This window comes from Lutzomyia longipalpis, chromosome 2, assembly GCF_024334085.1.
Source record: "Lutzomyia longipalpis isolate SR_M1_2022 chromosome 2, ASM2433408v1".
In the NCBI taxonomy this organism is placed as follows: Eukaryota; Metazoa; Arthropoda; class Insecta; order Diptera; family Psychodidae; genus Lutzomyia; species Lutzomyia longipalpis.
Genome location: NC_074708.1, coordinates 13,349,419 through 13,372,941, shown reverse-complemented (window position 1 = coordinate 13,372,941; position 23,523 = coordinate 13,349,419). Strand labels below are relative to the sequence as shown.

Here is a 23,523-nt window from a genome sequence, read left to right as displayed (position 1 = left end):
AGAAGATTTTCTCCTCAGTGTACGAAAACACCTCAAGGAATCCGAAGGAAGTGAGAGAAAAGTTGAAGGCAAATTGAATGGAGAAGTTTAGTGGAAATATCCTCAAGGGATGGACATTCAATAATAGTCCTCTGCCACCTGTTAATTTTGTAGTCTCCTTGTCTCTCGCACCTCATTTTGGGATTTGAAGAGGATTGCGACATAGGGCACTTTAACCCTCGATTGGCTTGCGTAATAGTTCATTACTTAACCCTTTGCCACTGTACTGAAGTTCCTTTCATGCCCTCCTTCGCTCCATTTGAAACCCCTATCCCTTCGGAAGACACGTGTTTTCAGAGGTGCCAGAGTGCGTGTCACAGGCAGGTGTGGGAATTAATGAGGCCCATTGTGAAGTCAATGAGAATTTAGTGATGGGTGTGATATCGGTTATACCAGGCGTCTCCACTTGCATCCTTCTACCACTTGCCCCCACCACAAGCGCAATTGGGGCAAACAATTTAATTTCGTGGAAACACCCAAAAGATCTGAATAGTGAAAAAGCTTTCAAGTGGGCGTCTGTGGTCCATCCTCGTACCCATTTCCGTTGAGCAGTGAGAAAGGCAAGGAGAATTAGAAATCCCACATTTTCCGTCGTGGTGTGTGGCCTTTTTAGAAGTCATGTACATACATACATAGCGAAAAGCTCTCTTCAGCAAAGAGGAGAGATTTTGTATATATATGAAACAATTTGCTTCATTTACCGCAGGAAAATCTCACGATGGCCACAGAGGGAATGTTGCCAGAGGATCACGTAAATCCCCAACTCGATGCCCCAGAAATACAGAAGAGAGTCTCTCTCTGGTCAAAAAGCTCTACTTCTGGTCACTTTTTTGGGTACACACAGAGTTGAATTAATTTTAGATGCCAAAGCACGATAAATGAAGTACTTTGAATGAAATTTCAAAAATTTTCAAACTCATTGAAAGCTCTCTGGTGTGAGAGAAGCCATAAAGAGAAATGTTATTTATTGAAAATCTCTCAATTTGCAAAGCTTCGAAGGGAAGCTTTCTAAGGGCTTTCCAACTCTGCGTTGGACGGAAACAAGAAGAGAGAGAGAGAAGAAGCCAAGGGATTGTGAGCTAAAAGCCACAGTGAAACAAGAAAACCTTCAAATAGAAAATCATTAATACATGGTTCGCATACGAAAACCAACAATGATAATGAAGTTCAAGTGGAAAAGAGGGATGGGGGAGGAAGGGAATATCTCTGTGGATTTGCGCATAGCACATAGAATTGAAATAGAATTCCTCAAGTTCATGGTGGACGATGGAAATTGAATGCTAAATTTCAGATTGACCGGGGCGTACGCTTGTTTGGGCATTGCAGACAAAACTCTCAAGTGATTTCTCAAACTTTCTTCTCATTTTCAACCCTCCACCACTCCTACTACCCTCCCCCCCCCAAAATAGACACATTCCTCAGTTCGAGAGGAACATCCCATATAGTTTTCTATATATAGGAGAACTGTGTGGGTAGATGCAGAGGAAATTGACACACCAGAGTCTAGGGAGAGATCAATTTCAGTGATTTACATACGAGACCATCATCTCCATTTCTCACCCAGTAGACACCCGCCCTGGAAATCTAGTGATGGGGCTTGAGGGGTTATATCCAAGAGTGAGTCGACAGTTTGCAATTAGTGCAATCACTTCACAATGACATGTGAGATGATACACACAGCTAGTTGGAAATTCGCACAGCAAGAAATGTTGATGGAGAAATGCTTCTCATTTCTTCAAAGAATTCTATCACAGTTGGTGGAAAAAATATAATCGCATATGCTTTATGTATTCTGTGCTCCTTATACGTATGGTTCATAAGCATATACTGCACGCGTGCTTTGATTGCATGCATATGCTACTTTAATGCTGAACCAAGGGGATGGTATAACCTCATTTTCTGTGAAGAAAAGTCACTTTTTGTTGAACAAAATGTATGAGGAATTCTCGAATCTCGATCAATCTCGACCAATTCCTGAGAAACACTTTAACTTTTTTTTTATATTAATAAGTTATTTCGATAATGAGATAGGGATCAATCGAAAGCTAATTAAATGTACTTTCGATTGCAAGTGGAATTGTGCAAATTGATCCCTTCTTTTGATCGGAAGAACCTGCTGCCTCACGAAAAGTACTGATTTCTCGGGGTTGGGCATCCCCCTGTGCTGAACACAGCATTCATATGCTATAAGAATATTAAGTCCAGCATACATGTGCTGCATGAAAGTTAAACATAGAATACATACTGCATTAGCTATGGGAATTTAAAAAAAAAACATTTTATCAGGGGGTAGACAAAAACTCTATTTCCATAGGAATTCACTGCTCACTCGCTGAGACACCCAGGAAAATGCTTCAATCTGAAAAAATCCACCACCACTGGATAGATAATTTAATATTCTATCGATTGATAGCTTTTGAGGGGTGTCTCACGAAGATTAATGCACTAAAACTGATTTCAAAAATTTTGATGCACTTTTTCGAAATAAAGTGACGTCATTTTCTTCCTTTAATTTCTTTGCAAACCGTCCGCCATTATTTGCTGTGTTCGGGTAAAAAAGGGCTTTGTCTACCCCCTGCATTTTATTTATGAATCATTTTACCACTATATTATTAAAAATAAATTATTAAATTACGAGTGAATTTATTTAAACTTATTCCAAACAAACGTGAAATTCAGCATTGGTATGTAATACATAAGATGCATGCTGCGTGATCTATGATTAGTATAATATATTTAAAAGTTGATCTAATAGCAATCGTATACATTGGTCTCTTGGTCTCTTCTTTGGCACACAGATTATTTTATAATATTTTTATGCTTCCTCCGCTTATGATGCATGCATTATATGCATCATGATTTGCTTACAATACAAATGCGAAAACAAAAACTATCTGTGATATTTTATTTTTTATTAAAGAAAATCTCTTGGCTTCTACAGTATACTTCCTAATCTATTGTAACATGCATTACTTTGTGTTCAACATTATAATTCTGGTACTGTCTCCCCATATATAGGCACCACGGGGTATGGAGTTGTATATAACAAAAGGCTTTTGTGTATTAGAATATGAACACAGTACGCAACTGTGATGGATTGATCTTGATTACAATGAATGGACTAGGAGGAAATTTCTCAAATTTCCAACTTACGCCCCTCCGCAAGCTCTCCTCGAAATATCAAATTTTCCACAAAATTCAACTCATTTTCCAGTATTTTCGCTCCTTCGTATATAGGCCAGCTGAGAAGTAAAATAACTTTTAAATAAAGTCGGCCTAGCCAAATTTTGCACCATTTGATTCAAAGAATTATAAGAAACCTTTTTATACTTACTTGAGTGCTCTAAAACTTATGCTCGTTTCAGAAAATGCGTATAAATATTCCCATACATTTTCCCATAGAAGCCATCAAAGCCATTGAACGAACAAGTGACGTCACTGGGAGGTTCCAAGAAATTGCTCACACAAACCACATAAAATACTATAGTTTTTACAATTTCCACTCAACAAATTATAACGAGGATTAAAAAAAGTACTTCCTACATGAGATAATGCAGAAATAATAAGTAAACGCACATTATTTCACACAAAAAAAATCCCCACAAAAATGAAAATATTTACTCGAAAATTCTCAACTGTCAAATCATACTTTTTCGGAACACGAAATTCAGCGACGTTGCATGTTCGTTCAATGGCTTCGATGGCTTCTGTGGAAAAATGTATGAAAAATTTTTCAAACGCATTTCCTGAAATGAGCATAAGTTTTAGAGCATGCACGTAAATATTAAAAAATTTCTTTAATTTTTATGAATCAAATGGTGCAAAATTTGGCTAGGCCGAATTTATTTAAAAGTTTGGGGTCATTTTCCGTTAATTCTACTGGCCTAATATAGCATACACAATTGAATTTCTTCCCATAGAGCCGCACGTTCCAGAAATTCGCGATGGTTCGGCAACCGATCCCTGGGGATGACAATTTTATATTATTTTTCCCCTTTCCACAGGGGGGTGCGGTGGAAGTGCTCCGCATTTTCGGGCAGGGCATAATGGGGTGAAAGTGGATGATGAAGAAATTCTTGAAAGTTGAGAAATTTCATAACTTTCCTTGGGACTTTCTTCGCACAAAATTCACAAAAACTTTCACAAACTCTCATACATATATACAAGTTTTGTCCGCACACCCCGTTGGTGGAAGGAAGGAGTTGGCAGCACCCCATCTTGTTTGGATAGAAATACGTTTTATATAAACAAAACGTGTCTCCCTAAATGGATTAATTTATTTCCTTGCGGAGGACTTTTCATCCACGTCAGGTCAACTTTTTCAAAATGGGTATTTTTGGGGGTGTGCAAGGCTGTGGATAAAATGAGATTGACTATGAAAACGCGCATGGTGGTGCGGAAGAAAATATAGAGAGAGAAAGCAAAATTCGCAGACTTTCTTCAAGGTAAAACTTCCAGGCGCTTAAATGGAAAATTAATCCTTTGAGCACGAAGTGAAATGAAGATGTCTTTTTCTTGGTTCTCCTTTATCTTTAGGTGAGGGTGTGGGGGGGAAGGGAGTGTCTTTAAATTGTAAAATGACAAAGAAAATCCAGATTTGTGTCTTAACATAAATTGCAATGCCATTTTGGGATGAAATATTTTTGTATAAAAATCACGTCAAATAGTGTAAGAATTTTTAAGAGAATTTTTAAAAAGATTACCTAAGAAATTATTGATAAGAACTTATTGACCTTATTGAAAAGAACTTAAATCATTTTCATGATTTAACACTTGGAGGATCGAGATTTCTGACCTCAAAAATTTGACCTTCATTTTATCTGAAAAGAAAATGTTTTTTCAAATTTTCTTTCGACAATCTTAAAGTAATGAAACTTCCCTACATACAGATGTTGAAAATATCACGATATTTTTAAGACATTTTATTCTGTGACGATTTAAAAAATGTCAAATTGATCACTTTGGCCAGCAAAATCCTCCAAAGGTTAAATAACATCTTTCATAGATTAAGCGTGGAAATTAAAAATTCCAATAATAAAGTTATTACCATAGATTGCATTATTTAAAGTAAACTAATACTAATCAATACATCTAAATGAATAAGCTCCTTTCATACTCTTAAAATCTGTTTAGGTACTCACTTTAATCCACCTCGCGAGAAAGCAGGAGTTTCTGAACTTTTCCGCAACTTCTGCGTCACCCATTTTATCCCCATGCTCCTCTAAATAAATATCAAATTATTAAGAATTTTCCTCTGGAGTAGAGTAAACAAGAACCATATAGAGTAGCTGTAGTGAGAGTTCAAATTTCAAATCGCATCCAATCAAGTTTCATATATAGTAAAATAGCGAAAGGTACGAAGCTTTCACTTTGGTAGTTAATAACTTGATGAGCAGGGGCGAGAGCAAAGAGACTTTGCCACATAAAAGTCGAATCACATCATGTGTGTTTGATGGGAGGAAACTTTTGATAAACTTGCATGGGGGTGTAAGAGAGAATTCACCCATCTCTATCCCCGATAAAAGTTTCCCTCCCCCTCAAGCAAGAAACTTATATACATTATACTCACATTATACTCTCAATTTTCACTCACACCCCTCCCATACCCACCCTCGCCCTTGGCCCCACACTTATTGAAGGGGGGGGGGGGTAGCTTTGGGAAATTGTGTGCTATAGCAAGTGGGGGAAAAATACTTTTGCAAAGTGATGCGGCAGGAAAATGGTCTTAAAGGAAGCACACCCTGCGGAAATTCTCTTGATATGTGTATGTGTGTGGATTTTATGAGTGTTGCAACAGCAAGTCGAACAACAGTTGGCAATTTTGTAGGTTTGTTTAGAAACACACCCTCACACCATCCCCCCCCCACCCACATTCTCCACATATTTTACGACTCTTTTTGTCCATTTCTTTTCGTGTTTCCCCACCAAAGCTTCTTTTTTTTTGGGGAAACACAGTTAATTCGCAAAAACTCTCACTATGGAAAAGTTGAGACAATTCTTGGGGATTTTCTCTTTCTATTTTGTGGATTTGAGTAGAAGAGATAAAAATGGATAAGACTTAGCACAAGTTAAAGACGAACACGAATGATATATAGTTTTAGGTGTTGTATTTACAAGAATTTCTAGAGAGAACAATACTTTTAGACCTTTTGGGAGGGTATTTAATGATTTTTGTTTGAAATTAAAAGCTCTCTGGATGGTTTTGAACGATTTAAATTGCTTCAGAAGCTCTATATTGACTTGCTATCAGGTGTTTATTCATCAAAGCTGTTAAGTAGCTCCCCGTGGCAGTAGAATAAATATTTGGGAACTCTTCACAGAGGGCTAATTTGGTTTATTCACCCCCATATGTATAGGCAAACTCGGGTATCTTTTGGGGAGAGGGATGGTATCATGTCTTGCGTCAAGGGGGAGGGTAAGTGGCTCAGGTCAATCGCCGCTGAAGGAGCAACACGAGTTGGATGAGGCGGACGAGGCATATAATGAATAGCTTACAAATTGGGGAGCTCATATGGTGGACACAATGTTCCACCCCCTCACATACATACATAGTTCCCACCCCCATGCCCAACTTGCCGGCGAGGATGGATAGATTGATGAATTGTTGAAGGAACTGTCTTGGACGGGAAGATGCTGCTCACAGAGATATTCAAGCGTTTATATGGCCCCTTCTGTGCGATGTATCGATCGTTGTCATTCTTCAGCAACTTCCGCAATTTGAGCCACTCAACTTCGGTCACATACCATCGTGGTCATGTGATGGTATAGCAGAAAAGGAAATGATTTTTCCTCCCCATAAGCTCCTCCTTCTTTACACAATCCATGGTCATTTTCCGCATCAATTTCTGTGCAATGCACAAAAAACTGTAAGATTAATACTCCTCCAAAATATTCTTCGTTTTTTTACCTTTGAACACCTGAGCGGATGAGTTGTCACGCAAAAAAATCACAGAGGAGTTTCGAACAAAAAAGGTTTGGGTGGAAAATGTAATTTTGCGTATAAAATTAAATTATAAAATCATAAATTGTCGCTGAAGCGGAAATCATTAAATCAAATTACATCCCCAAAACTCCTCTGCTGCTTCGAAAAGGTTCAATTTGATTAGATGCCGCATACATTATGTACAATATTTCCGCCTGCGTCTCCATGTTACCTCCACCAACACCCTTCCGGTGCGCACTAATTAGAATAAATTCATCGTGATATTTTGTGAATTTTGTTGCAAAAAGCAGGTAGCAAAAAGCATTCAAAAATGGACGATTCTAAAAAGCCCAAAATAATTTGGCAGGTATAATTTTTGATCAAAGGGATTGCTTTCAAAGCTTTCAGAGAGCTTTTTTGCCATATAGTTCTCATTAAATATTTTATGAACTTCAAATTTTCCACATGAACATTTAATGTTTGATAAGCAAAAATGATTCTATGCGCTATATCCTCTACTATGCCCCACCCTTAAAAGACTTCAATTTACTTTTTTTTTGTAATTTTCTCTCTGTGAAAGGTGAACGATATTTTTTATGAAGATGATTTTAGAGGGTTTTGAAAATTCAATAAATTAAACTGCAAGTTTCACAAAAGCCTGACTAAGGAATAATTTCCAAGAGAACAGAGCTGCAACGAAGCCAGCAAAGTAAGTATAAGTTAGTGAAACCCCCAAAGAGCTCTCTTCTTGTATTTATTTTACTTAATGAATGAAATATTCCTCGAACTTCCAATCCTCTCTTTACTTTCTCTAACCTTTAGAGATGAAAAAAAAATGATATGGAAATTTTTCAGCAAGCAATATGGTTTTCCTCTCTGGGTTTTTCCCACACACAGAAAAAAAAGTTAATAATTTAAATGTAAAGACTTCCTCGGGGGAGGTTTGTGTGTGAAAAATATTCCTCTCCGTGATGGGCAAATCACTCACATGAGAGCATTCATGGCAGAGAAAATGTTGAAGAGAGTTTTCTAGGTGAAGAAGCGGCCATAAATCTCGGTGAAAACTCTCAATCACTTGAGCATCTTCTTCACTATGCGTGCGTCGCATTTACATAAAAAGCTCTATAACATATAATTCAGCATATATAGTGAAAGCTTATATATTTATAAGTTGTAGTATTGCGCAGATGAAATAAAATATAGGAAAAAGCTGCGGTTTTGCTATCTCTCTGTGTGGGAAAAAGAAAAGCAAAAGCGAGGTCAATGTGCAATTTTAAATCCAAGCGGGATTTATTAAGCTGTCCTGCAAACTTCCTCCTGCAACTGTTTGTATTTTTCTTTCGCTCACATAATGCAAACAATGTATTTTCATTTCATTTCACACTACCGCACAATTTTAACCACAACCGCTGCTTTTGGGGTGCAAATTACATACACACACAGTGCACAATGGGGGCCATTGGAGTTTCTCCCTGATATACGAAACTTCATTGCTCAGCAATTTCGCTTTTCACCAAAACGGACGTCTCTTTGGGGGTGGGGGAAAGGGGGGAAATGTGCGAAAATGCATATGTGTGAAGTCTGAAAGGTGGCGAAGTGCTATTCACTCAGAATTTCTACGTTTCCAGAATTATTCGACTATGCTGTATAATCCTGCCTTTGGAAATGACTATATGTACAAACATATGCTGGATCATGCACCCAGTTCTTTGTCTTCATTCACGGTACCATGGTGAGAATAATATCTGCAACCTACGACAAATAGACATACTAATGATGAGATATTTCGTAATTTCAGAGTGCTTCATGGACTATTTCGGGGGTGAGATGGATTAATTTGAATTTGAGGTGAGTTTTTGTTTGAAATTTCATATATTAAATTTTAAGGGCAACTTGTGGTAAATGGGGGTAAAATATACATTGAAAAAAAAATGGTAAAGAGTAGTTAATGAATATTACTTTGAATACGATTGATTTTAAGCAAAGTGGAGGCGTCAGGTAGCAACCAGGCGTGTCCATCTTAATTTCAAAGCCATTTTAAGTCAATTTATTCAATTCCAGAGGAAGATTCTTGTCTCACGTTACAATATTTATGTCAAAATCTCAATGAAAATGTGGAAATGTTGAGAATCTAACTTACCAATAAAACACAACCACTAAATAATATTGGATGAATATCTCTATATATTTCTTGGATTTCTTGCCATCCCCCCACTAAACATTCCCGTGAATCCCAAGAATTTACCAACATTTACGACAGAGTGTTTATAACAAAATTGAATCGTAAATATTTTCCTTTAGAGATTTATGACTGCCACATTTAATCTGACTTTATATACACACATACCCATCCAATTGAACACCACCAAGAATCTCGAGGAACTCACTCTGATGGGAACCACAAGCAATCCCGGAAATCCCAAAAGCAAAGTGGGGTCTTAAATTGCATTTTGGACAATTATCATTTCAATCTCCTCCTCTCTCTCTCCATCTCAGAATGTCATTTGCCGCATGAATAATTCTCCGTATCTGAAAATTTCTTCAGCTATTCCTCCCGGAAGGAGTTTTAGGGGGGTTGTCAGGGGATGAGGTGCTATGTTGATTCAATTCCCAGAGTGGGGAATTCGTTGGGGCGACAGAATGCATTTGAGTCATATACCGCCGTATATGAGCATGGGGAGGATTGAGGTTGCTGAGTAATTGACCATTACATGATTTTATTGCACGTCAGCTTAAGTTGTTCCCCCTGTGACCTCGTATACCCCATCAATCCTTCCTGGGGAAGGTTATCTAGAGCCCTGGGTGTGTGTGCCTGTATATAAGTGTGAATGTTGTTATGCCAAGGCGGTGAGTGGAAATTGGATCGTCGGGAAGCTAATTTGATATTATTATTGTGGCAAATACCATTAAGCTCCTGGCTGGGGATTGGTAGTGGCTATGAGATGGATTTCAGGTGAATTCACTCCGCATGCTCAGACGCTGCTCATCCTAGTGGTAATTTGTGATTTATGATTAATTTTGTCATACCTCCCTCGGATATGTGTTTACTATCCTCGTCATATCATAACTATTACCAACCTGCGGGTGTGAAAAGTCCCTCAGGACATCTCTCCCTCACTCACAGATCTCACCCCCCCAAATGCATGCGTGTTGATAGAATGTCGAAAGAGCACTAGGAATTGCGGTCAACCTGTCGTCCGTGGTACTCACACACAACATATTCCATTAAATTAAATTACCTTCTGAGCCTTCTGAATATCTCACTGTAGAGCAGATGGAAATTCTGCGAATTTTTTTTTATGTTCTTTCATCATAACATACTAAATGTTTCACATAATACATAGTTAGGAGAATTTGTACAATGCAGAGGTAAATTCCATCTGCATAATCCACTTAGGATCTGTGATTATTGCACTTTGTCATCATACGGATGCCAGTTAATGAGGCACAATTCTACGGTTCATTAGCAAGGTAAATGCATTCCAGTTTTAATTAGATGAAAACTAATCCAGTAATGCTACACTGACGACGAGCTTATTGGAAGACGAGGTAAATTGTCGCTTCGCTCCAATTTACCTCGCCCCGCTTCGCGGGGATTTCTTGCGCTTCGCGCAAATTTTAAAGAAAATAAATTGTGAAGGTTTAAAGGTAGATTAGGGCGATTAGGGCCACTTATCAAACCCAAAAGAAAAATTTGCAAAGAGAAGAAATCATTTTCATACAACATTTCGGGCGCCAAATTCAAAAATTCGCAAAAACTGCATGAGAGTTATATGGGGGCTACCCGAAGGGGGGCTTTGGGGGGAAAATGGATACGGCCACTCGAAAGCGCCTGATATAAGGAGCCTCTGTACCAAATTTCATCGCGATCGGTAAAACGGTGTAGATTTGTATAGCTGTACAGACACGAAGATTACCAACAAACAGACCTTTCTTTATTATATAGATTGTAATGCTAATAAATAAATAATTGAGATAATAATGATTGATTACAGGGAATAGGATCGTAATATCTAATTAGAATTTTGATTTTATTATAAAGCTTAAGGGCGTAGTCAGAAATTTTTTTAAAGAGTGGCATTTTGTTTATCATTTTTGACATTTCTTTATTAAATTTTTTGACCTTTCTTTTCCATTTTTCGACATTTTCTTTCTAACGTTAAGCGTTTATTATAATGTTATACGTTCTGTTTATTTATCTTAAGTTTAAGCTTTATGTTCTTACGTTTGAAATTTTGTTTCTTACATTTGGGATTTTTCTTCTCATTTTTGACATTTCTAATCAATTTTTCGACATTTTTTTTTCTAAATGGAAATTTTTCGAAAAGTTAACTTTCCCCGGTCAGCGTCGGAAAATCGGATCGCAGTCCAGAATTATAGGCACAATCCTGCCTATTTCATTTATTTCTAAAGTTTAGCGTTTGTTCAAACGTTTAACTTTCTTTTTCCTACATTTTTGACATTTTGTTTCTATTTTTTGACATTTCTTTTAAATCTTTTGATATTTCATTACTGACGTCTGATGTTCATTCTAGTTTATTCTAATATTTAAATATTATTATTTTAATATTTTTAATGTAATTTTTTCTTTAGGGTGTTTTTAGACACTTAAACTTCTCTCAATCTATGTCACTAGAAGACAAGTAATGTCATAATCAGAGTATCTTTAAAACTACAAAAGAAATAATGAGTAGAATCTTTAAAAAAAAATATTAATTATTATCAAATTCATGATTCATCATCTTATGACCTTCAAGACCTTCAATGCAAATCACTTTTGTCTATTTGCCATCAAAACACAATTCTGTGGGATAAAACATGATCTGATATAGCATATTGGAGAAATATGAGGAATGGCATGTATTTGATGGGGATGGGATGGAACATTTGCTTCATCATGGCAAATGAAAGTCGATGGTATCGAGACAAAGACCATAAATCATCACCAAAAGCACATTTGAGATCTCTCTCTGTGGGATGATTGAAACAATATTCTGATTGGGCTGTTGTGGGTTTATGTGGGGGGATGTTTCCTCTCCTAAATTGACTCTGTACTTGGGGGGATGGTTTCTCCCATGGGAGGTTGAGGTAAATAGGGGTGCGTGTGAAATTCCTTTTGTCACCCACCCAAAAATTTCTCACAAACCCCATAATCTCGGTAACCGCCAAAATAGGCAACACACTGGCTTGGACCAATGGGCAGTGTTAATTTCATTTGGCATTTACACATGTACTTTCGCGTTGGCTGATTTATGAGCTGGTGTGGAGGCGATAAAATGCTCTGCAGAAGTTACTCTGTCATCCAGAAAAGTGACTTGTGGGCTGCAAAATGTCCCCCCGCCCCATGGAGTCACCCACGCAGATGTGATGACAAAAAAGAATCATCATTTCTCGCATGAATTCAATAAATTCTCCATAGTTGGTGAGATTTTCTTTTAGATTCTGTGAAGCATGAAAATCTCTGCAAATTTTTCGTGTAAATTAACAAAGTTTCATGCTTGGAGCGAAAATGTGCGCACTATGTTGCGGGGCGGTGATGGGATGCAAGGGTGGGAAAATGAAAAGGGCAAAATGTCGAAAGGTTTAACTTTTCAATTCACCTTTACCACATACTGCTGGCAATTATTTACATTTTGAGCATTTCTACAAAAGTTACAAGCACACATGGAGATTTTACAGATTTTCCACTGAACACACATACACATTTCCAAACACAAACCACCCGCACTTCCTCTTTCCCATTGGCGTCATTTCCTCTCTGTACTCCGTGTACCCATTCTCACACCCATATAAGGGCACCTAAGGGTTTGGGGGGCGGAGAGACGCCGCTCAAATTATCTCCACTAAGCAGCACGTCTCTCTCGTACGTTTGGAATTACATTCAATTTGTGCCACTAATTATGTAAATTAGCATCCTCCAAGAAAATTACACTGTGCTGAATAATTTCGTGTATGGAGGAGAAAAAGAGCACCAATTAGAGGTGAAATTCCATAGCGACTCCTTCAATGCTCCACAAACTCCGCCGAGGAATTTCTCTCTCCCCTATATGTATGTGTGTACGTCAGAGAGAGGTAATTTTGGGTTGAAACGCCCGCGCTTTTGATTGCTGCCTGATTGCAATCAATTTTCCTCATTTTATCCCCCTCCCCATACCCCATATATTCATTTGCTTTTGCTTATAGTATTTTTGCCATTCTCTCCACAAATACATATTACGCCATGCGCTGGGATTCGATTGAGAACCCGAGAAGAGCAAAAGTTCTTGTCTGGACCCAATTATCATTAGAGAGTATTATTGCATGATTAGGGGGTGGTAATTTGGGGTGCTTTTCTTGTTACATACTCACTCAATTAGTTTATTTACCAGGTCAGTAATTTCATCTTCTTTACTCCAGATTGGGTACTATTATGAGAAGCACAAATTTGCATAGAATAAAATCATTTTTTGTAATTATTTTTTTTTACTTTGCTGGAAGAGAAGCTCTTTAAAGAATAAAATAAAGGGAAAATTTCATAAATAAGCAAATTTCTTCTTCAAAATTTAACCCATTTCTATGACAAGAAAATTCGTAGAATTTTTCTTGGACGTAGCTGCTCCTTTGGGAAGGATAAAAAATCACTTGCAGCAGCTGCAGTGTACCTTTAGGTTGCTCTCTAAAAAAACCCTCCATTTCACTTAAAGGAACTTCCTGGGATGGTAGATAAAAAATTTATTCAATTTTGTGTCGTTAAAATTGCAAAAGAGCCACTTCCGCAGTGGAAATTTTTAAAATTTCTCAACTAATTTAAAAATTAAAGAGTCGTAGCTACTGCTTTCCCGGAAATCTCTATAGTGCAAGCTAAATAGCAAAAGTTTGTCACTAAAGTGCGGACATGGTGAGCTTTTTTTTTACCCCTCTATCAGCATCCACTTTAATGCACAAAAAATCCCTTAGAAGACTGGGGCTGTCCTGTAAGTGGGTTTGGTTATGTTAGTTAGTTGAGCTTTTCGAATTTTAAAAGCACATTTTCACTTTAAGGTACATTTATAATGAAAGCTCTTTTGGGAAATGTTCACACGACACTGTTGATTGCATGACGTGCTCACCATCCTGAAACGTTTAATGAATGGGACTAGATTGATGATAGATCGTTTAAAATTTACCTGCATTGAAATGTGATTTATTGAATTCAACAAAGAATGGTGCGAACCCCATCATGAGTGCTTTATTTGCAAGTTTGTAACGATGCCATCCAAATAGTGGAAATTTTAATTGAATTTCCACTAAATCTCTAAAGACTCATTTAACCAATTTTTGTCATAATCAATCTAGCCAAAAAAAATAAATAACGCATTTTTGTCTCCTTAAATACATTTTTTCAGCGATAAAGCTTTTTTTAATTGTTAAAGGTGGTGGTTATATTTTAATACTTTAATATTGTAGAACTAAAACTGCAATCTTAAGTATTAAATATTCTGCTTGAAATTCAGTAAGGTGCACCCGCGTTGCATGGTGTAAAGTATAAATTGCATTGGGCGGTACACAAAGATACTAAAATATTTATGGAAAATTGTACAACTTCCACGTTAAATTGCTATATGTACAATAATTTAATACCTGTAATCTTCCTTTCTAAGCTATACATCCTTTCAATTTAGCCTGATTTAGCTCAAATTACTGCTTATTTAAAATTTTAAACAAGAGTTTTGATACATTTTTCATTTTTATGCTCTTTCTCTGATAAAATATCTTATCGTAAAATGTATAAATAAAAACTTAAAGCATATTAAATAAATTTTGTTACTCCAAACGCAAGCATTAAAATCAATTGATAATACCTACAAATTTACTGATAATGATTCAATTTAGATGTGTTTGTGATTTAAATACATAATGAGCTTAACAGGTCATCCTAATGTTTCCCCCACAGTTTTCCTGACATTTTCCACTAATTTGTGATTTTCCGCAACATTTACTAAATGGCTTTTATACCATAAAAAAAACTATTTCAATATTCCCCTGGCGTTGTCATTGCAAGTGCGTGCTGCCTAGCCAAGCGGTTATAGCTGGAAATGCCTAATGATGTGTAAAAACATACCCCCCTCCCTTGCATTGCCAAAAATATAATACCTGTAAGCGCAATTTGTGAGTCTGTGTTCAATATAAATTCAATTAATTTTACAATGAGGCTCACAAAAGAATACAAATTGAAATATCAGCAGAAATTTTGGAAAAATTTATTATTATTGCTTATTTATGCTGAATTCGGCACTATTTTAGTAATTTTATCAAATATTTTGTTATAATGGGGAACTAGTAAAATTATTTATTAATTATACAGACAGAAAGTGTTCAAAGGGGAATGAACAAAATGGTAGAATGACGAATTTAATATATTTAATTTTAGTTCTTTGTAGCTGAGAAGTGTTCCTCTTATTAATTGCTGTAGAAAATGTACAAAGTTCCTGCTTCATGCTCAAATACTCATTGAAACTCATCGTAATGTCAAAAGCACTAAAAGTGGGTGAACTATTGAATTAACTTTACGCATGATCATCTTGGAAATTTCTCTGTGTGAGAACTTTCATTCCCTCGTGCAATTCTAATTTTCCACACCAATCATCTCAACATCCTCTACTCCGTATGAGAGAGTTGATATTTTCACCAAGAAGACATCCGCTTGCATTTGGATGTGCAAATTTTTCATCAGTATGTTCTCCAGAGGCAAAATCCCCCGTGTATCCCCCCACCCTGCTTCAAGTTTTCCCTACACCACACAGCAGAGCCAACAAGAGTCAAGTGAAGACTGATGTGACTCCTTGGGTTGTCTGTCTCCGGGGCCTTTTTCTTTCAATGCTATAGAAGAATCTTTCACATTTATTCCACTGCAATAATTTCCATGAGTTGCATGAAAAATCGCGGAGAAATTGTAAAAGTTGCCTTGCACTGAAATTTATATCAAGCATCCCCGGGAAGGAGCTCTCTTTGAATTTTAATGGCAAAGTGCATTGCATTCGAGTGGCATGGAATAAAAGCACAGTTGATATATGAAGCGTACATAGCCAGCATATTCTATTGCCTTGTTTACAAATAATGTACATAATACCATAAACTTATGAACACAAAGTTTATAGTTGGTAGGTACCAAAACATAGGAGCAAAATAGGGAAAAATTTAGTAGGTAGAAGTGGCCGAGAAAGTAGCCGGAAGAAGTCAATTGCAAAAATTGAAAATTATTAATCGAACATACATATTTCCAATTTTAATCATACAAAGAGGCTTCTTTACTTACGAAGGTAATCGATTAAAGCCACTGTTTAAAGCTTAAACAACGCGTAACTTTGCCTTCGTTTATTAAAAGCTCTACAAAGAAAGTTTCCATATAAATTATTAAATCTTTTTTTTTTCACAATAGAATTTTTAAAATAAATTCACAATGCAATCAAAAAATTAATTTTAAATCTTAATTAAAACATAGAAAGATTCTTTAAATTAGTATATGTTGTATTTCGGTCTCACCTGGGAATACACGTTTGATTAGTTTTAAAGGCTACAGGATATCTCAGGCTCTGTCGCCAAATTTCCGCAGGTGCACGGGAATAAGAACACTGTGTTTCCAAACCCAGAAATACACAAAAGTATTTATTTCAAATATAAAATTAATTTTTAACAAGAGAATAATTGTCGTGCTTGTTGACGTTGCACGGATAGCAAAAGTGTGCTCACCTCGTGGTAGTGACTTGGCATATCCGGTGGATCATTTTGAGATGAGCCACTACGAGGTGAATGGCGCTAGTCGCGCATCCCGCTCTTGGGCGGGAATTCTAAACATCCACATAACACCTCCCCCCTAAGGAGCGGAAGGTTCATCCTGACGATCCTCTCGGTTCTTGAAACGCTCGCTGATCCTGTACGGTCGTGCACGCAAGCGACGGTACAATGGTGTAGGTGGAGCTGGACGCTCAAGTTCCGGGGAATGATCTGGAGTAGCTGGATTATCCTCAACATCCTCACTTTGTCCCGCGTTGCTTCTTTCAGGAGTAGTCACTGTGTCCTCATAAGGCGTCGTAGCAGAATCCTCAGTGTCCGAACTAATAGTGATAGCAGATTGCGGTGGATTGCTTTGCAGTGACATACGCGGAGATGGTTGTGGGGGTGTAACTCGTGGCGGCGTTGCACGAGAAGGGCCAGCTATTGGTGATTGAACTTCGGCAGGTGGATCTTTCGGTGTCTTTTGTGGAGTTCGAGAAGGCTGTGGAAGTACAGGAGTCTCAGAAGCACTCGATCTACGTGAAGATTCTGGCTGTGGCGAGTGTTGAGGCTGTACTTGAGAGAGTAATGGCACGGAAGAGGGTGCAAAAATTGGCAAATCAGACGATGATGTATCAGCAGGTGTGTCTGGCGTCTCACTAAAACGGCGCTTGAGTTGATTCACATGAGACCTGATGATGAGTCCATCACTGAGCCGCACATTGTAAGTAACCGTCCCACGACGTTCAATGATTTTGCCAGGAACCCACTTCCATTTACCCCCTTGTGCAAATTTCTTCGCATAGATCTCCTCCCCCTTCGAGAAGGAACTCTGTTTCGTGCCATGCTTCTTATTGTAGTCTCTCTCCATCTTCTCATTGCGTTGCAGGGGCTCCTTGGGACGCTCTTTCAGGAGATCAAAGATTGTACGTACCTTGCGGCCATACATAACTTCTGATGGAGATTTCCCTGCAGGCGCGTAATCATTGGGAGTCACACGGTAGTTGGCCAGAAATCTCTGAAGTGCCGTGTCGATTTTCTGCGCAGATTGCTTTTCCAGGGATCGCTTGAGAGTATCCACTAGTCGTTCGCACTGCCCATTGCTTGCTGGGGAGTAGGGGCAGGTGCGAATATGCTGTATTCCGTTGAGACGACAAAACTCTTGAAACTCATCGCTGACAAATTGCGTCCCATTATCACTAACGATGACTTCCGGAAGACCATGTCGGGCAAAAACTTCCACAAGCTTCTGAATGGTGATAGTTGTTGTCGTTGAAGATGTACGGAATACTTCTGGCCATTTCGAATAAGCGTCGATGACGAGCAGAAAATAATCTCCCTTGTACTTGGCGTAGTCCAAGTGTATCCGTTGCCATGGGCCAGTGGACAACGGCCATGATGCAAGATTGGTCTTGACAGGGGACCGGGATGCGGTGGCACAATCGGAGCAGTGGCGCACTTTCGTCTCAACATCTTCATCCAAGCCTGGCCAAAAAACGTAACTGCGGGCCAAGGCTTTCATGCGTGACATGCCAGGGTGCGCCTCGTGAAGCTGTGCGAGAATCTTGCTCCGGAATGTCTCTGGTACCACCACACGGTCCCTGTAAAAGACACAATCTTTAATAATTGACAAAGCATCACGTATCTTGAAATAACGAGCTACTTCCCGAGATTTGATGGACTTCTGGGAAGGCGGCCATCCACCCTTGATGTATCCAATCAACAATTGTAGGTCCCTTGAGGCAGCGGTAGCGTCCTTGATCATTTGAAAATTCACAGGCAGTTGGGTGGTCACTTCCTGGACTACCACGTTGTCGTACTCCTCATCGAGAATTTGTGCAATGATCACCTCATCGTCAGGTTGCCGGTGATTGTTGATAAGCCTGGACAATACGTCAGCATGCCCAAAACTGGTGGTGGATGTGTATTTGATGGTGAAATCGTATCCCAAGAGTATGAGGGCCCATCTCTGGAGACGATTCGCGGTGTGAACCGGTATGCCCTTTTTGCTACCAAAAATGGACAGTAGGGGCTTATGGTCGGTTAAGAGCGTGAAGTTCCGGCCATAAATGAAACGGTGGAATTTCTTTACAGCGAAAATAATCCCAAGCGCTTCTTTCTCAATCTGGCTGTACCCCATTTCTGCGTCTGTCATCTTGCGGGAGGCATGGTAGAATGCCTTCAATGTCCCATCAGGATATTCGTGGTATGCCACGCAGCCCATAGCGTGTGATGAAGCGTCCGAAGCTATGGTGATAGGCAGATGTGGGTCGTAGTGCGTAAGCAGCAGATCGGATGTCAGAATTTCCTTGAAGCGAATAAAAGCTTTCTGACATTGTTGAGTCCATTTCCATCTAGCATTCTTCTTGAGGAGGTCGTCCATTGGTTTGCGTAGTTCACTCATGCCCTTCACAAACTTTCCCCAAAATTGAATTGCCCCCAGAAAGCTACGTAGTTCCTGGACATTTTTCGGAGCAGGCATCCGTTTAATAGCGTCACATTTGTCCGGATATTTCTCAAGGCGGACACGGAAGTTGAAATCCTTCAAACGTTGAAAAACGGTTTTGAGTGTCGAGAAATGTGCTTCTGGGGACGAACTTGCGACACAGATATCGTCGAAATAGCATATCACATCCGGTATTCCTTGGAGCATGCGCTCAACCACCTCTTGAAAAATTCCGGGCGCGCTTTTGATGCCAGGTGGGAGGCGATTGAACCGGAAAAGTCCTCGGGGAGTGTGAATAGTGAGTAGATTGCTCGACTCAATATCCATGGGCACTTGTAGATATGCATCGGACAAGTCGATGTGGCTGAAAACGCTCTTGTTTGACAAGCGGCTGAATAAACTATCAGGGTCGGGAATAGGATAGTTATTCATTTCAATCGACTCATTGAGGCCACTTGAATAATCGCCACATATCCGGATTGTTCCATTTGATTTGCGTGCCACGACGATGGGTGCGGCCCATGGGGAATATTCGACTGGAGTAATAATCCCTGATGACTGCAGACGCTGCAGTTCTTCGTCTACCACTGGCAGCATATGAAAAGCAACCGGACGCTTTGGGCGAAAAATGGGCTTTGCGTTGGGTTTCAGGTGGATGGAAGCAGTGATGCGTGTGCATTTCCCGATCTCACGTCCAAAAACTCCCGGAAAAGATTCCCGGATTTCCTTGACAGCGCTCGCCGTGTCAAATTCTCCTTGGACAGCGTGGCAGTAGGCACTCGGTGCTACATCCCAAAGACCGAGTTCAGCGATCCACTCGATTCCGAACAAATTCGACGTTCGTCCACCAACGACCATACAACGCCCACGAATTTTCTTCCCACGGAGTACAACATCGCAATCAAATTCGCCTAGTATGGGCATCCGATTGGACTGAGCATCCGTAACGTTCATGGATGACTCTCTGAGAAGAGGCTTTCCGAGCTCCTCCCAAGTACTCCTTGATACCAACGAAACATCCGCGGCGCAATCCAATTGGAATTCGATAAGACGCCCATTGATCCGCGGTGTTAGAAATTTTCTACCCCTCGGGTGAGGAGCATAAACTACGTTGGTGTTTGCTGATGATTTCTTCTTCTTGAAAAACTTCTTCTTGCCCTTCCCAGTGCTTCCTCCGTTGTCCTGAGTACGTTGAGGTGGGCAGTAGCCCGACTTGTGGCCGATTTTCCCACAATCTTTGCATTTTGTATTGGTGTGGGTACAGTCACGCACCCAATGCATGTCGCCACATAGATAGCATGGACGTGAGGGGCGATCAGATTGTGAGTTGGTGGACTTACGGGTCTTCTGGAGAGCACTGACATTTGCAGGGGTGATATCCAGGCGGGCATCCTTCTTCATATTCGAGAGTCGCTGCGCTTCGTCGATCAAAAACTCCACGTTGATCCTGTCGGCGGGCTCAGTTTCAAGGCGTGTCAGCAGCTGTTCCCTTACAAAGATATGTTTGTCACTTTGTATGCTGATACAGAAAATCAAGGCCTTGAACTGATCCGCTGTGCACTCAGCTAATCTAAAATCCTCGCAGATGCTGTTCACAAGCCCTCCATGCGTGGCCCAGTCGACAGATTCCTTCATCACGAATTGCAGACATTTGCGACGTGTACTGAAGAGAGATTCCCCTTTTCCAAAGAGCTTTGTGAGTCTCTGGACGGTGTCATCGAAGGGAATCGTGGCTGGGTCGACGGGGCGCAGAAGATTGGAATATCTCGCGTAAGCTGCGTTATCCAGTCTGCGCAGGAGGAGTCTTACTCGCCCTGGATCATCGAGATTGCGACCATCCTCGAGAAATGTGGATTTGTATCTGCCATACCACACATCGAAGGTCATATTGTTTTCCGGAGCATAGGTAAAGGGCGTAATCGAGCGCGCCAAAGCATCAACGGAGACTTCGGAGGCCCCATGACCTTCCGTTTTGACGGCTCCGCTTAACCTCATGTCGATCATCCGGTTGATGGCATCAGTGAGCTCCGCAAAAATCTCGTGGTTCGACATCTCGTTCGCCAGTGTTGTATTTCGGTCTCACCTGGGAATACACGTTTGATTAGTTTTAAAGGCTACAGGATATCTCAGGCTCTGTCGCCAGTGTTGTATTTCGGTCTCACCTGGGAATACACGTTTGATTAGTTTTAAAGGCTACAGGATATCTCAGGCTCTGTCGCCAAATTTCCGCAGGTGCACGGGAATAAGAACACTGTGTTTCCAAACCCAGAAATACACAAAAGTATTTATTTCAAATATAAAATTAATTTTTAACAAGAGAATAATTGTCGTGCTTGTTGACGTTGCACGGATAGCAAAAGTGTGCTCACCTCGTGGTAGTGACTTGGCATATCCGGTGGATCATTTTGAGATGAGCCACTACGAGGTGAATGGCGCTAGTCGCGCATCCCGCTCTTGGGCGGGAATTCTAAACATCCACATAACAGTATATAAATATTTTAAAATCTTTTCCAATTTTGTAAAGTTTTAAAGTAAATTAGGAACTTGCATTTTAAAAGCAACCCCCAAATACATGACTTGCATATTCTAAATAGTGAATATAACAACACTTTGTGGTGCAAAATTCATTCAAAATGAATTACAGCTGAAAATTCTCTAGCTAACGAAAATTTATTGAGAGCTCTTTCGACAAGCTGAAAAACACCAAAGAAATTGCTTTATGTTCGCAGAAGATGTCCTTTTTTGGGGGGGGGTTAGAGAAGAATTTTGTGTGTGTGTGTGTGGGGGGGTGGAAAAGTGCGAGAAAGCTAAGCAATAAACTTGTCGCGTCTCCTTGGCGCCGGCATGTGGCAAAGAAAGTGCTATTTACAAGACATTGTTTCGCTTAAAGAAAAGTGAGATAAATTAACTCCAGAGACACATACATTTTATCATCCTATTAAATTGGATACATACATACTTTTTCGAGAACACACCCCCTTGAGAGTTTCTAACATGGAGCTTTTTTTCTGATGGGAAAGCTGCCGAATTTTTAAAGGGAGAATATCGGGGAGAGCCAATGCCCTTCGGGGAAATCTTCTCGGTACCTCTCGCACTCAATTATACAGATAATCAAGGAAAAAAAAAAGAAACATCTGAGAGGCATACCTCGCAGAGGAATACCTCCGAAAAAACGCAAGATGAGGTTGGATGAAGAGCGCACCTGAGAGTTTACACAATTTAAGCTTTCAGATGGCGAGAGAGCCACAACCGCCTCAACCTTTTTAAGTAACCCCATATAGGGATCGTTGGCGAGGCAAGAAATATCTGTATAGCACAGAAACCGTCCATATTGAGGGGTGGCGGAATGAGCAGGAAGTGAAAATACAATTTCCCTGAGGATTCCAATTGATGACTCCCTTTTGCTCAAGCTTCTTCGCATCAATCGAGCCCCTAGAGAGATTTTTCTTTTCTTCCCTCGGTGTGCTTAAAATTGGAAAATCGACAGATATTCTCTTAATATCCTCCCCTTTCATGCCGATAGGAAATCACCTTTTTTCCCCCTTTTCCCACGCGTATCTGTTGCTATAACAATTCAAACGCGATGATGGTTTTTATTTAACGCGCGCGATTTCTGTGGATGCCTCAAGTACCACCCGCCCGCGTGTTAATGGCAACCATCGTGCACTTAACCCCTCTGTAAAAGACCCACGATAAAATTTTTATTAGAAATCTATTATTTTCGTACTACGCGGGGGTGGATCACGGAAAGTAAATAAATGGGTAAAGAGGAGCAATTTAAGTGTTACCGCGAATAGCGACGAGATGGAATATTTCCTCTCTCGCAACACCAGTATTTCATTTTCAGGTCATCATATCCTTCAACTGTGTTAATTGTATTTTATTTTTAGAAGTACAGAAATGAGCGAAAGATGGGTATTTTAACAGGTTAGATATATTTATAAAATTGGACGAGGAGAAATAGTCTGGATGTGACCTTTGGCACTTGATTTCACCCACACTCTCTTCTCATAAAGGGTAGAGCAAATATATAATTTATTCAAGCTATTATTAGATATAAACTTTAAAATTTTTCATTTTTGACCATTCACCTTACTTCTGGAAAAGACAATAATTCCAGATTTCATATATCGAGGGCTGCATTGTAAAACCGGCTAAGTCGGATCGGAGCTCATACGGACTTAGCCGGTTTTACAATGCAGCCCTCGATATGAAACTTTTACCTCTCTTTATATGTCTTTTCTAGACCATCAAAAACTACTGGAAAAATAGTCAAGTATTTTTTATGAGAGTCCTCCCGTATATTGCAGTTGGAAAATTTTTATTCATTCTCTGGAATTTAAAACAATTTTCAAATTTGGATTCTTTTCTCATTTCAAAACTT

The 23,523-nt window shown here is 39.4% G+C and overlaps 2 protein-coding genes across 2 annotated transcripts in view; one reads left to right on the top strand and one right to left on the bottom strand.

The window, feature by feature from the left end:
• Positions 1 to 23,523, top strand: part of LOC129790766 (annexin B11) — a 55,798-nt gene that overhangs the window by 5,214 nt on the left and 27,061 nt on the right. Inside the window, exons 2-3 of the mRNA XM_055828475.1 lie at positions 8,590 to 8,693; positions 8,760 to 8,809. The gene's annotated coding sequence lies outside the window, so the exon portion shown is untranslated. The remainder of the gene's footprint in view (positions 1 to 8,589; positions 8,694 to 8,759; positions 8,810 to 23,523) is intronic.
• On the bottom strand, positions 16,794 to 21,191 carry LOC129789212 (uncharacterized protein K02A2.6-like). The gene has a single exon (XM_055825861.1). The coding sequence runs from the start codon at positions 21,189 to 21,191 to the stop codon at positions 16,794 to 16,796; it is 4,398 nt and encodes a 1,465-aa protein (XP_055681836.1).